At 37.8% G+C, this 14810-nt stretch overlaps 2 protein-coding genes across 2 annotated transcripts; both read right to left on the minus strand.

Moving 5' to 3' along the window:
- Window positions 1–32: 32 nt before the first annotated feature.
- LOC110849304 (shootin-1) lies at window positions 33–8961 on the minus strand. Its single transcript, XM_022096710.2, has 9 exons — window positions 8220–8961; window positions 3164–5093; window positions 2946–3059; window positions 2722–2816; window positions 2443–2590; window positions 1277–1551; window positions 1044–1202; window positions 479–964; window positions 33–408 (listed from the first exon to the last, which is right to left on the minus strand). The coding sequence occupies exons 2-9, from the start codon at window positions 4281–4283 to the stop codon at window positions 316–318; spliced, it is 2490 nt and encodes an 829-aa protein (XP_021952402.1). The 5' UTR covers window positions 4284–5093; window positions 8220–8961; the 3' UTR covers window positions 33–315.
- Window positions 8962–11381: 2420 nt separating this feature from the next.
- LOC110848165 (serine proteinase stubble) lies at window positions 11382–14739 on the minus strand. The gene is made up of 6 exons (XM_022095307.2): window positions 14486–14739; window positions 14076–14418; window positions 12352–13999; window positions 12126–12291; window positions 11997–12053; window positions 11382–11920 (listed from the first exon to the last, which is right to left on the minus strand). Exons 1-6 carry the CDS (start codon window positions 14523–14525, stop codon window positions 11733–11735), a joined length of 2442 nt encoding a protein of 813 aa, XP_021950999.1. The 5' UTR covers window positions 14526–14739; the 3' UTR covers window positions 11382–11732.
- Window positions 14740–14810: the final 71 nt, after the last annotated feature.

A 14810-nucleotide genomic window follows, 5' to 3' on the forward strand; every position in this document is an offset into this window, starting at 1 on the left:
AATGGAAGTTACTATGAGGAACAAATTCATACTACTTAATTACAAAATCCCAATTTTATTATCGATTTTTCAGGAGTATAAAATATTTAAAAGTAGTCAAACGTTTAGGCAGATAAAATATGGCGATTTTGCCTTTGAAAGACTGATTAGTTTTGTCAGGGTACATACATAATTATACATATACACGATTATACACACTATTTATAGTAGTGAATAAATCACATTCCGAACTGCTACTACATGGTCAATATAATTTTCGAAAGTTAAGCAAACCATAATACTTCGTAGACTTATTTAACTAAATAATGCTAATAATTACACGCGTCTAGTTCTTCTCAGATTATTCAGAATGGATCGCATTTCCTCAACTGCAGTATCCTCCTGTTTTTCTTGAGGAAGCTCGGTCGGCTAAAAAATTAAATTATGGACCCTTGTTAAAATTCTGTTAAAATACTTCCGTTAAGATGCTTGTACTCACCTTTCTTGACAACGTCTTATCCATTGGTCTCAATTTGATCCCCTTCTTGAGTTGGGAAATTACATCGTCAATCTGGGGCGAGCCAGATACTCCATTCGGCGGAGTATCACTTCCCGATCCACCATTGCTGTTGTTAGAATTACTTCCCCCTGTTCTCCTCAAAGTTCCCATCGCATTCTTGAGAGAATTGTTCAGTGAAGTTGAGGAGCCGTTCGTAATTCCGGAGGAGAGTGATGGGGGCAGAGGGGGTGGTGGTGGACCTCCCATGACAGGCATGGGGGGAGGGAGAGGAGGAGGAGGTGGTGGGGGTGTTCCCAAGAGACTACGCTCCGGAGAACCTTGATGGTTCGGGATGTCTTCCAACTTTTGTTCCGCGTCTTCCGCCCGTCTTCGCAAGGTTTTCACTTGGTCTTCGAAACTCCGGATTTTTGACGCTGTTTCAATTTCCATCGACTCCATTTGTGACTCTCGGTCTGCTAATTGATTCTACAAAAATAAATCAATAAATTACTTATTTGAAGTGAACTTTAGTTTCCTAAAGTCACATGCTAATAAATACGCATACCTGAATTTCTCCTAATTGAGCTTCAAACCGATTTCGTTGTTCTTCCATGGTCGTTTGCAAATCGCCAATTTGATTAAGCGCATCCATCAATCGATTGTCCATTGCGTCGTTCATGAACACCAAGCTCTGACGTTGTAGAATGTTTTTCTCATTCAAAATCTGTAATAATTAAATACAATTAAAATTATCATCAAACTAAAAGTTTTTACTGAAAATTTTGCGAAAAAACAAACCTTTTTCAACTCTGTTTCAGCCAAAATCAACTTTTCCTCGTTGATGGAATATTTCCCTTTGAGACTATCGTACTCGAAAGAGATGTCCTCCAGATTGCTGCTGATTTTGCGGTTTTCTTCATCCAACTGTTTTAGCTGCTCTTTCAGTTTGCTGTTGTCACTCTTGACAGAGTTGACCGAGTCGTTGATAAGCATGACGGATTCTTGCGTTTCGAACTCTGCAAGTTTTGCCTTTTCCAATTCACTGTCCAAGTCCACGATTTTGTTTTCCAGCTCTGGTAACAGTTTTAAAGTGCAAATGTAGTTTAAACGTTTATGCATGTATGAAAACATTGTGAATATTTCGAGAGAAAAAAGAAACCGTATTTGCAAAATCTTGTGAGAAACTTTTGGGATCGTGCGTGGTTAGGTTAGGACTACGCAACTACGAACTGTGGTTTGCATATATGTATGTATTTGCACAGTAATAATTTCACGACACCGAACTGTGTACACACTTCGGTGCTTATGCATATCCGCACCGGACACTTCCATCCGGATATGCATAATAAGAATGCAAACTAAAATGCGTGCCTAAATCTCATTAAAATTACGAAAAAACCGTAGAGAAATAGTCAGGCAGGTCGAGTAGTCTCTCGGAAGACAGAGTTGTTTCAAATACTTTAAAAGGATTTCAATCTTAGAGTATCTAATAATAATAGTTATTATTATTAGATACTCTAAGATTTCAATATTTTAAAATTCTATACACTATTTGGATACTATTAACTTAACTTGTTTTATGTACATAAATGTGTATATGCATGCATATGTGTATAAATACTAAATAGTTCAATAATCTGTAGGTGAGTTGGCATTAAAATAAATAAGTTTGTTGAAATAAAAGTTTTAAAGTATTCGGAAATATTTGAAAATACTTGGAAATATTTACTATAAATACATGCTTTATCAAGCGAGTATTTAATTACTAATCCTAAGTACTTTAACTTCGGTATTAAAAGTTTAAATAAGCAATATTGTTATACCAAAACTGGGTATTGAAATATTAGATTTAACTGCAAAAGTATTTACCATTAAATATTTACAACAACTCTTCTTCCGGATCCGTGAAGAGTTATCTGAACCCATGCAATAATTTAATTGCATATTACGCATAAAATACATACCTTGCACTCTGTTTCTCAAGTATAAGATTTCCTTATCATTTTCTGCACTATCAGTCTCAGACACGGCTTCGAGCAAGGTGGTTGGATCACTTATCTGCATCATCATAGCTGCACTTTGTCTCTTTAGGCGTCGATTCTCTTTATTATACTGAAAACAAGAGCATGCAATCACTTTAGTCAGATTAAATACAGTGATAAAGTACAGTGATTTCGATTTCTTTTTAACTTTATGAATGCATGGATTAATTACTACGTTTTCAATTGATTAATTACACCAACCTGATCAACCCTGGTAAGAGCGTCGGATTTTTCTCGATTTTCCGCTTCATATCGCTTCTTTAATTTGTAATAATCGTCATAAACGGCTTCCGATGCTGTGGACCAATTAAAATTATGAAAATCAACACCAGTGGGAATTTTAATTCGGTGTTTAGTTTTATTCGTAAAATAACGTGTCACCACGTGTATCATGCAATGGTTCATTTTTAATTAATAAAAATAACCTTTTCTCAAACTGTCCAACTGTGTAGTGGCCCCATCCAATCTTCTCGACAGTTTCTCGTTGTCTGCATAAACGTCATGAAATCTCCTGCGTAGCTCTTCATAATCACGGGTCGCTAAAAATAATATGTAAATTATTACACTGTTTTTAAATGGGGTCATATTTTCCTGTCGTCTTTATGATTCATTAATTATTTAATTGCAAACTAAATATATTTACCTTTTTGAGCCAAGTTGACCAAATGGTTTCGTTTTTTCTCACTTTCCTCATACTTCTCTTTCCATCCCATCGTTCCATAAAGTCTGCTCGAACTATTACTACTCGTTGGAGACGTTAGTGTGTAGGATGGCGATGACGACGAGAAACCAACACTAGTATTAAAATTCCTGGTGGGTGTGGTGGCAGGAGACGCGTTCCTGCTTCCGGGCGACTTTCTCATCACGACCCCGTTACTCAGAGTGGTCGATCCATTCGTGTGAGTCCCATTCGAAGTTGTCGAATTCGCTGCAAAATTAAGCTTTGGAATTGCAGATGATTGACTTCCTCCAGACAAAGTTCTGGTCGGACTTCGCCCAACTTTTAACTTTTCACCATTGTCATATTGTCCATTCTGATGGTGCTGTTGTGGTTGACTACCACCAGCACTTGAGGACAAATTGATGGACATGCTCGCCTTTTTCTGTGCCAGTATGGGCTTATTTGCTCTATTAACTGGTGGATTTGTGGGGGATTCACTCACACTGTTGTTAATATTACCACTAATTATTTGGTCAGTCTTTCCGTTCGAGTGGACACTAACATCGACCCCGATACCATAGAATGTATTCACTTTCCCATTAAGAACTGGATCAATTTTCCTTAAATCGCTTATTTTGTGGTGTTGATAATCGTGATGTTGGTGATGCTGGTGGTGGTTAATATTATTATGATTATTTGTATGTAATCGTGGAATATTGTTATTAGACGAGGAAGAGGAAGAAGTATTATTATTATTAAAAACTTTAATATTGCTGATTGTACTGGTGGTGGTCACTCTATTTGGGGGCGTGATGGGAGGAAGCGTTGGAAAGTGAGACGGTTTATTACTCTGCGATTTTATGGAATGCGAAGAATTGTTTATATTTGATTCAATGTTTCGATTAGTCACCACTGTTGTAGCGATGTTGGCATGTTTAATGACGGCGTTATTATTATTACTTGTCGGGCCGTTGATGCTGACTAAATTGGCAAAGTTATTATTCGCAGTGGTGATACTGGGACTGCTATTTCCACCCGTCGTCGTCGTCGTAGTGGGTGAAGTGTTCTGTTGAAATTGCAATATGCGACTTTTGACGCTCATTTTAATCACGGTATATTTAACCAATCAAATCAATGTAAAAGTTCAATTCAGTTCAATCCTCAATGTGCACTTGGTGGATGGTAAATGTGTATGTAGTACACACATTTGGTTATCTTGCAATTCTCATTAAACACATAGAAAGCATCCCACTCTGCGTAGTATGATGTCAGCAATGCATACAATTCGCGTATATTTATGCACGTCCGTCCTTTTTCTTCTCTATTCAAGGGGGTGAGTAATACAAAGGCTTATCATTTATGGCCGATGTACATATGCAAGTATGATTATGATGTATTGCATTATCAGCCAAATATGGAGTAATTCATTTAGCACTGATGTGAAAGGAGAGTTGATCTCATCCAGCCAGGCAGCAGGTTCTGTTATGTATCTATTTCCTTCCTTCGTTGTATTGTTGTTGTTGTTGTGATGGATCCCTTTCTTCTACGAATTGGGAAATGCATCAATTTTTTGCACCTAACGAAACGCGATCCTTCCGAGAGGAGGAGAGAATGTTAAAACTTTTCGTGTAATTGACAGCTCGATTTGCTACATGGGAGAGAGTGGCAGGAGAATTCCTTTAGAACATGTATGAGAGTACAAAAAATCAGCTTCGACTTGACAATTATTGTGCAACAAATGGCACAAAATAGCCTTCAAAGAGTTGAACCACAACACACTTATCACAATGCATAAAGTTTGTCAATGTCAGGCGGAAATGTGTGCGGCGTCCTGCAGACTGGCATTAAAGATCAAACCACGCGATGATGTCAAGTGCAATTAGTTCCAAAGGAGACGAGGCTTGACCGAAATCTAGATTAGAGAAAACAAATCAGTTAATAATAACTTGTTAAAAATCACTTGTTATTTATTGCGTGGTTTATATATTTCTTTGTATGGAGTTTCCACCAACTATTTAAGAGTGGCGTAATTGCGTATTAAAACTGACTAATAAATCAGTTCTAAAATTACCATCACTCGCAAAATAGCTTAGCTTATTATTGACTCGAGACTTTTGCACTGCATACACAATTCAATGTCAAATGCCCATAAATGCACTGCACAACGAGCCGAATATGGCTAGGCATAAGTCCGGTATGATTTTTCAAAGCCTATTGTTGACCCTACTTATGCACGTACGTTCTTATATCTTAATAATGCGATTCTAAAAGTTGGACTCGTAAGTAACAAGAAACTTTGAAATGATCTTGAGCTGTTCTGAATGCTTATTAACTTCATCCCTTCTCAAGCCAAATCTTTTGTGTAGAATCATCATCATGATGTGAATGAATCCTAATCTGCATCGACTACTACCTGGCTTAACTTAACTCTATGCAACACGATTATTCATCCAAAGTCATCATCTATCCACTTGATTAGCGAGAGAGAGGAAGCTTGTTCACTTTTAAGAGTTGAATTTTCTATCAACCACACAGTTCAGTGGCTGGATGGCAAAGTGTCTAATCTAATCAATTCATGGTTAAACTCCTAAGTGTAAAACCTATCTAAACTAAATCTCGAAGAAGGAAAGCATAAATTTTACGTAGTAATGTAATGTTGGTCATGGAAAAAAGATGCAAGATACACACAGAAATGAGGCAGGTTGAGATATTGAAAATCAAAAGTCGATCCATCTACTCAACTCATTCAGTCCTTCGTTCGTAGTGCAGTTTCTAAATCAAATCTGAATCAAACAAAGGAATGAAATTGATGATTGAAAGGGTTGAGTAGTTTTTGCTGAGTAATGCTTAATCTTACACCGTGATCCAAAACAATGCAACCGCCAATCAGTCAAGTCAAGTAGAAAGCTGGTCGATTAGGAAGGAGGACCAAGTAACACAATATTTTCCACAGAGAGAGACTTATAAATTAGAAGTTGGAACTAACTAATAACTGAGGAGACGCAGAAAAGGAAGAGGAATGAGAGAGGTACGTAAAGTTGAGATGAGGACATTTTATCAGAGATTTCTTCTCGTGCAAAACAGTTAGTTTGGCGTTATGGCATTTCCTTGGAATGACCAAGCCTAGGATAAAAAGATGATAAGGATAAAAAGATACTGCTGTCATTTCCATTTCCCTTCGTAACACATAATATTTATTTACCACCGACTGCACTTGTCTTGTCCACAACAACACAGGTATTTAGATATTTTTTTGGAGATTACAAAAAAAGACATTATTTAGAAACTGTTGTTGTTGCAATATTGACGACTTTTGTGCAACATGCAATTTGCCGTAAAACTGACTTGTTTTGGAGCTGAGGAGCATAAAAGGAGTACAGAGATTGATGGTTTTACAGTCTCGATATGGATTCGTGTTTTCAAAAAATATCATGAAAATTATTATGTATTTCTAATTTTTTTATTGTAACAATAGCCTTGTCATTCTGAGGGGTGACGAAGGTGAAACAATTGCTGAAAGTGCAATAACTTTTAACAGTCAATGTCACTGTTAATAATATGAAAACCGAATACCAAGCTGTCACCACCACGTTATCCATTCATCCATCCCGTCGATATGGATCGTTACCTCTTTGAATTTTTAATTAATGTAAAATTACCCTTTCAGCAAGAAGCTAAGGTGCAATATTATTACACATACCATAGAATTCCAAACCTTTGCATGAATTCAATTCAGTTTTAATTGCATTCTTCGCATTCATTTTCCATCCCCTTGATAAAACACCATCATAACAAACAAAACCATGTTGCAACTTTTTCCTGTGACCAAAAGTTCGTGCCTTGTTTTTATTCAACATCTTTATATGCAAATAAGCCAGGTTGTCTTCCAAAATCAAATAAATCTATCGGTTGTAACATTTACTCTTATCGTTCTACCTTTTACTTTAATACTACTGCTTCGTATTTATGTAAGTTTGAGGTTTTTGAACTTTTTATTTTATTTTATTGCACTGCCCACTCATCGCGTTATCATCTTCATCGACTCAATTTCGATTGAGTTTCATATATCAAGTTGCAAAATGCATCAAGAAACATTATGGAACCAGAGCGATGAGCGTGTAAACGAACGATATTGTGCTTTTGCAACAATTTACAATCTCTTCTGGCTGGATGGATGAACGAAGGGGAAAAAAGACGAATCAAATTTCAACCCGTTTAAAGATTTAACAAAAGAGCGAATGTTTATGAACATGGGATTAAAGAATGCCGGTCCGGCCTGTCCACTAAGCATGATGCAGAATACTTGACCGAAACGTAGTAAAAAAGGTGGTGTGCATGTACGCGTACGTATGTAAGCACAGGACAAACAACGCCGTTTCAAAAATATTTAATCAAGTTGGACAAGAAATAAATGAAACTATGAAATTGGCTTCACTTTTCTGACAAAAGCTAAAAGTCTCCTGTGGCGTCCTGGCACAAGTTATTATGCTGAAAAATGCACGAGTAGGTTTCAAATTTATATTTAAAATCTGTCAAGTCCAGCTATATCGCTAGACAAGAAGAAGACACATGCATTATCCTGTATTAGCCAAGCAGGCAGATCCGTATTTCTAAAATGTACAAGTAGAAAAGTAGTAAGGAAACGATGATGATGATGCATGATGTCTTATGATAAGGTGAAAAAACCATCGGTTAAAAATTGAGCTGTCAACATGCTGGTTTTGCTGATTTTATTTACTTGGTGTATACCTACTATACTAAATAAATACACATGTGGGTTCAATTAGTGGTGGTAAAAAAGGAGACGTTTACTCGTTCATTTTCATTCCGGTGAAATTAGTTTTGCTCTGAAAGAGTTTCAAATGTCGTGTGATTATTGGTGAACGAAATGCGGATCCAAGTTCAGAGAATTTTTACCCACAGTGAAAAGTGCTTTTAAAACCGTGTTTGTTTTTCAATTTAATTATGCATGCAGTTTAGTTATGAGCTTACAAAATTGCTACTATATAAAAACCGTTTCAATTTCAGTCAAACTCACCTCAATCTGTAGTATCCTTAAGAAACAAAGCACTTATTTTCACTCTTTGTTACACCACAAAACCAACCACCCTCCAGTTATTGACTGGCTTCGACGAATGTAAAAGTGGTTCACCGAAGATGAGAATTTAGGTTTCACACACACACACAAAAGTTATTCCTTGACTTTCCAACCTTCTCCAATAAACAACACTGTAAGTTAAGTTCAGAAACCGACAACAGCAACCAAACACACAGCACACACCTTTGTTCGTCTTCTATGATATGCCATTAAATTTTGGGATGTGCAAAAATGCAAAAGGTTGCATGAGTCACCGTAATTCTTGGACGCTGACAAATCTACCCTCCTTTATTCTTACCCTCTCCACTCCATTAGTCAACAAGAAGAAGTGGAAGTCGAAGTTTGCAAAGTGGTACAAACACGAAACCAAACTATGCAATCCATGTAAATATGTACGTATGTACCTACAGTTAATTTTGCTCCCTTCTCTCTCGTTATTTTCTTGGCTAAAACCAACAATCGCGTATAAAACACGGCGAATAATAATAATAATAAGATGTTTAACAACTTTAACGAGAATGGGTGAGTAGTAGCTTCTGAAGGATATTACATACACTCGAGGACGACGTAACTTTTGAAATGAGACTTGCACTAAAACCAAAGCCAAGCCTTTCCGCTGGGGTTGGTTGTTGTAAATGAAATGAAGCAGTAAAAGTCAGCCCAACCAAACTAACCAGACGTGCATGAGAACTAAACAAAACTAAATTTTGAAATCTCCAAGTCAAGTAACAGACGTTATACGAATGCCATACAGCAACCGAATACCATCATCCTCGTCATCATCATCACCCACCATGCAATCTCACCCTCTCGATTTTTTGTGTCCAGAAGAAGAGAGCAGATATACATGCATACATATGCATTAACAATATTTTAAAACCAGTACGTGCTCAAAGTGTGGGGATGTGAAATTAGCATAAATCCATTGTTTTAAAAATGTGTCGTCGCTCTTTTTACGCTTCAATTAGCAAAGTGTCCAATTGTATGCTGGAGAGAAAAAATAGACTAAAGTGATTCGTACATATATGGAAATGGTGATACGTATTTAATGTACTCTTTTATGCAATTAGGCAGCAAAGGAGTCATGGAATATATATTTTTTATTCGGCTGAAGTGAAGAATGTTGTTGCTGCTGCTGGATTAGGGTGGGATTAGTCATTCTTAATTTCTTCTCCATGTAGAGGAGATTATGCTCTTGAATCAACTTAAATATGTAAATGTCACTTTGTAAAACAAACATTTAACACGCCCCCACCCAGAGGATGATGCCAATCTAAAGTTGTCTAGAGTGACATGACACGACCAAAAGTCAGAAGTTATGGCGTCGCAAATGACATGTAGAATATATCATAACGTGTACATGGCATCCTTTAATAATGCAATAAATTAATAAAAAGTTGCAGTAATGAGACCAGTTATTGTTAGTTAGTGACTCATTTCATCCAAATGTATGTAGGAGGATCTGCTTGTTAAGGGTACGTCTCACTGTAAATAATAATAATGACTCAATAATCAGTAATTCAAAAGTTTGAAATGTCAATGCCCAGAAAGAAGCAACTGCAAGTATCACGCCGTTAAAAGACCTTTGATTCGAGGATTCGACTAACTTTCATAAAAGATGCTGCTCAACCTCACGCCGAACTACTGCCTCTAATTATTTACTACATTAATTACAACCTTCATATGAATTAAAAACAATTGTTGTGATAATGATGTGATGCATTGTGTGTTTTGATTTGTTGGTGGTGGCCAATTGTCAAAAAACCCATTCAATGTAATACTTACATCCAGTATTACATTCTTTTGCTAATATAATTCAATCGAAATACCTCCAACCGACCAATACCCACGATACAATTTATGGCTGAAATTCTTCCCGAGTAAGTTATCTGGTGAGGACACCCACAAAACGCACCTTTTTATTCTCATCATAATTCAAAGTTGAGTTATTAAGAGCGTCAGGTACTTTTTGTGATCGTTTTGTCTGTCTGTCGGTCAGTTAGCAAGATAGCTCTTGAACGCCTCAACATATTCAAATGTGGTCTACTACATTATGTCATTGATCGAGTTCGAAATGGGGTCACTGAGGTCACGGTCAAGGTGACCTTGGCGTGCTATCATTTTAAAGGAAATTTCACCGCCAATCAACACCATCAATATTTTTGACTTCCGAATAACTGATGTCTGCATAGGCGAGGTCAAAGGTCTAAAATCAAAATATGTGGTATAATTTCAAAAGAAATATCAATCTCTTTGACGCTAATTCTTTATATCCTCTTACAACGGTTTATTTCGCCAAAAAATGAATTAATGATGATGGCAATCCTCGCTATACTGAAAGTATGTAACTCTTTCTCAAGTTCGTGGCTAGAATCACAATTTTTTTTCACGGATATTCCGGTTTGGTTTTCATTTCATGCAATTCAATGTAATTTCATTCCATGTGGTTGGTAAAAAAGAGAATTAAATTAATTTATTATTATAGCCATCTCGTCGTCGTCGTCGTCATCGTCAAGTGGCACGGTCGGTAATGCACTGCACCGAACTGCATACATACAGACATACATACTCGTCTATGTTGTTGCTTAATGCAATCCGGTCATCGTCGTCGGGATGAATGTGTCTGTGAATTAATGAACAACCAGAAATTGCCCTCCAACAAAACAAAACTGGTATTTATTATTATTACACGAATGCCATGAAAAGTTGGAGTGAACATGAGCATGCAGTAGTAGGACAGTCACTGAAGCTTTGCTCTTGGTTGGTTGGAGGGGACGTTTTTAAATTCATTAGTTCATTCACCAACTACACAAACCAAACCACATTAATTTCATGCGACGTTATTATTAACAGAGTTTAGAGGAGGAATCCAAGTATTTAACTTGGTAACAAAGCAAAAACAAATTGGAATCCTCAAAACTCACGCAAATTGCAAAAATATTATGATCTTATTGAAACCCATTGTTTGTAAACGTCACGAAAAAGACGATAATTCGGTGTTGTCACACCTATTAAAGTGCTCAATTATGGAAGAACGTGATTTTTCATGGATGCAGTTGCACGCCAATGTCAGACCGAGTTACGCAACTTGTCGGGGAAAGAATTAAAGCTGTCACTCATTTTATTATTAATCGTAAGTAAACCATATTTCCCAATTCATTTACAGTTTATAAGGGAAGCATGCGTAAATATTTACAAAAATCTCCCCTTGTAAAAGTTTGAGTCGTGATGATGTTAACTTTCTGTAAATCAAATGAAACTTGTAATGTTTTCATTCCAGATTTTTACAGCCTCATCATCATCATACAGTTTTATTCCTTTATTTATTCATCAAACTCTTCCAAACATATTTATTCTGCTTGCCGACAATAGTTATAAAATGGTACTAAAGATAAAGATTTAGTTAAAAATATGTACATATAGGTACATAAAAAATATAAAGTATTTTATGATCTACAAAGCATCGTGTTCTGACATTACGCGAATTAACCAATCCGCATATCGACCCACCCTCGTGAAGAACGAGTACTGGTCTGGGTGGCATTTATTACTTTCGTCCCCGATGCCAACACTGACAATGCCTTGAAGGTACCATCGCGTTGTGCCGGAGTCTGAAGTCGTCTGGGGAAAGTACATTCCTCCTGGTCAGACAGATTATTAGCGGTGCTTATCGTTATGCTTATCTTACTAGAGATTTATGAATATATATTTTTTTACCTCCACTATCACCACTGCATACATTGACATATGTCGGCTCAAGGGACTTGTCCGTACCTATGTATCAATAATTATGCGGAGAAAGTTAATTTCATGAAATAGTTAGTAAGTTAAATCACTTATCTGTACCATTCTTAACACCAAAAGCGCAGTAAGTGGTCGATTTGATCTGAAGACTCCCAACACCCGCATTCCTTGTCCCGGAAGAACACTTTTTTTGGCTGACAACTTTCAATTCGGCTTTGTGAAGCTGATTTGATATTTTGCCCGTTTCCGTTTTACCCCATCCGACTACCTGCATATTAAAGTTTGCTTATTTATTTACGATGCATTAAGTACAAAATTCTTAGCTTACTGTTCCTATCGACCCGTCGCCCAACATCAACTCCTCTTGCGCCGAGTTTATCGACTGTGGAAAGCAAATTGGTCGAACGTGATACCCAATGCCCACTGCCTCCTTCAGTATCACAATCGCAATATCAGAGTCAAATCCGAACGGAGAGTAGGACGGATGAGTGATTATACTCGCCACTTCCTTCGTTTGAATGATATCGTCAACTTTCTCCAGGTCGAAACGGCCCACGTCAAACCTGAAGATGGACTCGTTCCGTTTGATGGAAGATTCCGCAAATGTGACGCAGTGAGCTGCCGTCAACACAGTTTTCTTCGATATTAACGTCCCCCCGCAAATGTATTCCCACGATGTGGACCCACCTGATTTTGTTTCCTGTTTTTGGAAGAGCCCCGCATGCCAGGGCCATTCACTTTTGAAGGTTGGAGTACCCGACGTAATGTAGGGGACAAAAACCTCATTCTTTCCACCACATTCGGGAGCGCAATTAAATCCTTCCGCATTGCCAGACCAAGTTCCGTCCTCTTTACACTTGCGATAAATGCTGACCAGGCTGGCCGTAGATTCGTAGTACTGCCTGCACGAATATTTTGCCTCTGCTCCAACTGGTTGAGGAATGTCGCACCCGTTTACGAAGACCTGTTCAGATTTGGTGGAGGTGGATTTAGTTTTTGAAACACATTCGAGAACGAGACCTTCCGATCTGGGTTTTAGTGGTGGGCAAGCGTCTGTTTTCTCTGGTGAAGTGAAAGTCGAGGAAGGAGTCACACTAGACGTGGTTGTAGTTCGAGGGGTCGACTTTATTGTGTCGTAGTCATCGTCATAGTCGTATTCTGCCTCGTCGACGGCAAGGTCAGGATCAAGTTGTGGCTGAGATGGTCGAATTTGTGAAGTTTTGCGAGTTGTTGTCGAGGGTCTTGGCGTCGTGGTAGTTGTTGTAAATCTTGATGCGGTGGTAGTCCTTTGAGTTGATATAGTACTGTCTGGAAATTCGTACCTTGTGGTGGTAGAACTTGGAATATTCCAACCGTACTCGAGATGCTCTGGTCGTGATGTCGTTGATGACCAATGATGATAACCAGGTGTTGTCGTCGTCGTTGTGGTTCGTGGCGTTGGGTGGGGTATAATTTTAATCGGTACTGAAGAATGCACACATTTCAGCTTGTGGTCAAAATCTCCAATCCAATAACCATCCTCACAAATCCACTGGGAATAATTTCCGTCCGTGTTGTAAAAGGGGGGTTTACACCGCAACACTGCAACCGAGCCGGAGGGAACTTTTGGGTGGGTGGTAATGCAACCCCGAGTTTCGGCAGGACTTCTGTGATGTATGAAGCAAGAAAAGATAAAGTTTTCAGAAAGCTGCATTTTTAGCATAGGACATTGTTTCTGGTCATTTCTTATGTGTGGGGTAGGAGCGACGTCGTCTTGTAATACGTCGGAATCCGGAGTGGTGGTGGTTCTAAATGTCGTCGTTATTTGGTGATTATTTAAAGGGATTCTTTGAAATTGGGTATATTTGTTGAACAATGGGAGGCAGTTTTGGGGGAATGAAGCTGACCATTCTCCACTCGAGGTACATGTTGATGGCTGCTTTATACGGATTTTTCCTTTGGTGCATGACATAAAAACTTTCCAGCCAAATGGAATCCTGAAGAAATTTTTGGAATTATAATTTAGAAATTGTAAATATATCGATGGTTTTATCAACTACACTTTTTTGCTACCCTTGCGAAGAATCCCAACATGATCTATGAGTTGGTGAGTCTTCATCATCACATTGTTCAATGACGAGTTCGGCGTCGTCATCTGTAAAACTTGGTCTGGGACAATGGATTATGGAAGAAATTGGTGCTTCAGTTGGTATGACTTGGCCATAGTGGTTTGGCGAATAAATTTGATTCGGCTGTTGATACCATCCTCCATTTCCGAAATTATTCGGATAAGCTGCATTATTCTGATTGTTCCATCCTATACCAGGATTTCTTCCGGGGTGGTGGTGATGATTTTGCCCCCAACCATGACCACCACCACCTCGATGATGACCTCCTTGATGACAGTTTGCTATAACTTAAAGTTTAGGTGAATGTATTTATTATATGCTGAATGAGTAATTATGAAAAAACGATTGGTATACCTACTAAAATCAGTTCAATTGGAATTATCCAGTAACTCATCGGGTAATATGTTCCACAAATTGTTTCGTATATTAAAAACCAAAAACCAAAGCTATGCACGCTGTTCAAAATTTATGTGCGTAGTCCAAAATTTTAAAAAATGCACAGGTTTCCATAAAACAAATCGGTAAAACCACCTGGTACACATAATAACGTTATAATCTAGTGTTCAGAAAAAAATGTTATATGTTTTCATATATATACCCATGTACCCGTAATATGTACGCAGGTACCTTTTAACTGGTAATCATCCAGTCTAATTATAAAAAGGTACATTAACCTAAC

Source organism: Folsomia candida, unplaced genomic scaffold, assembly GCF_002217175.1.
Source record: "Folsomia candida strain VU population unplaced genomic scaffold, ASM221717v1 Fcan01_Sc004, whole genome shotgun sequence".
Lineage (NCBI taxonomy): Eukaryota > Metazoa > Arthropoda > Collembola > Entomobryomorpha > Isotomidae > Folsomia > Folsomia candida.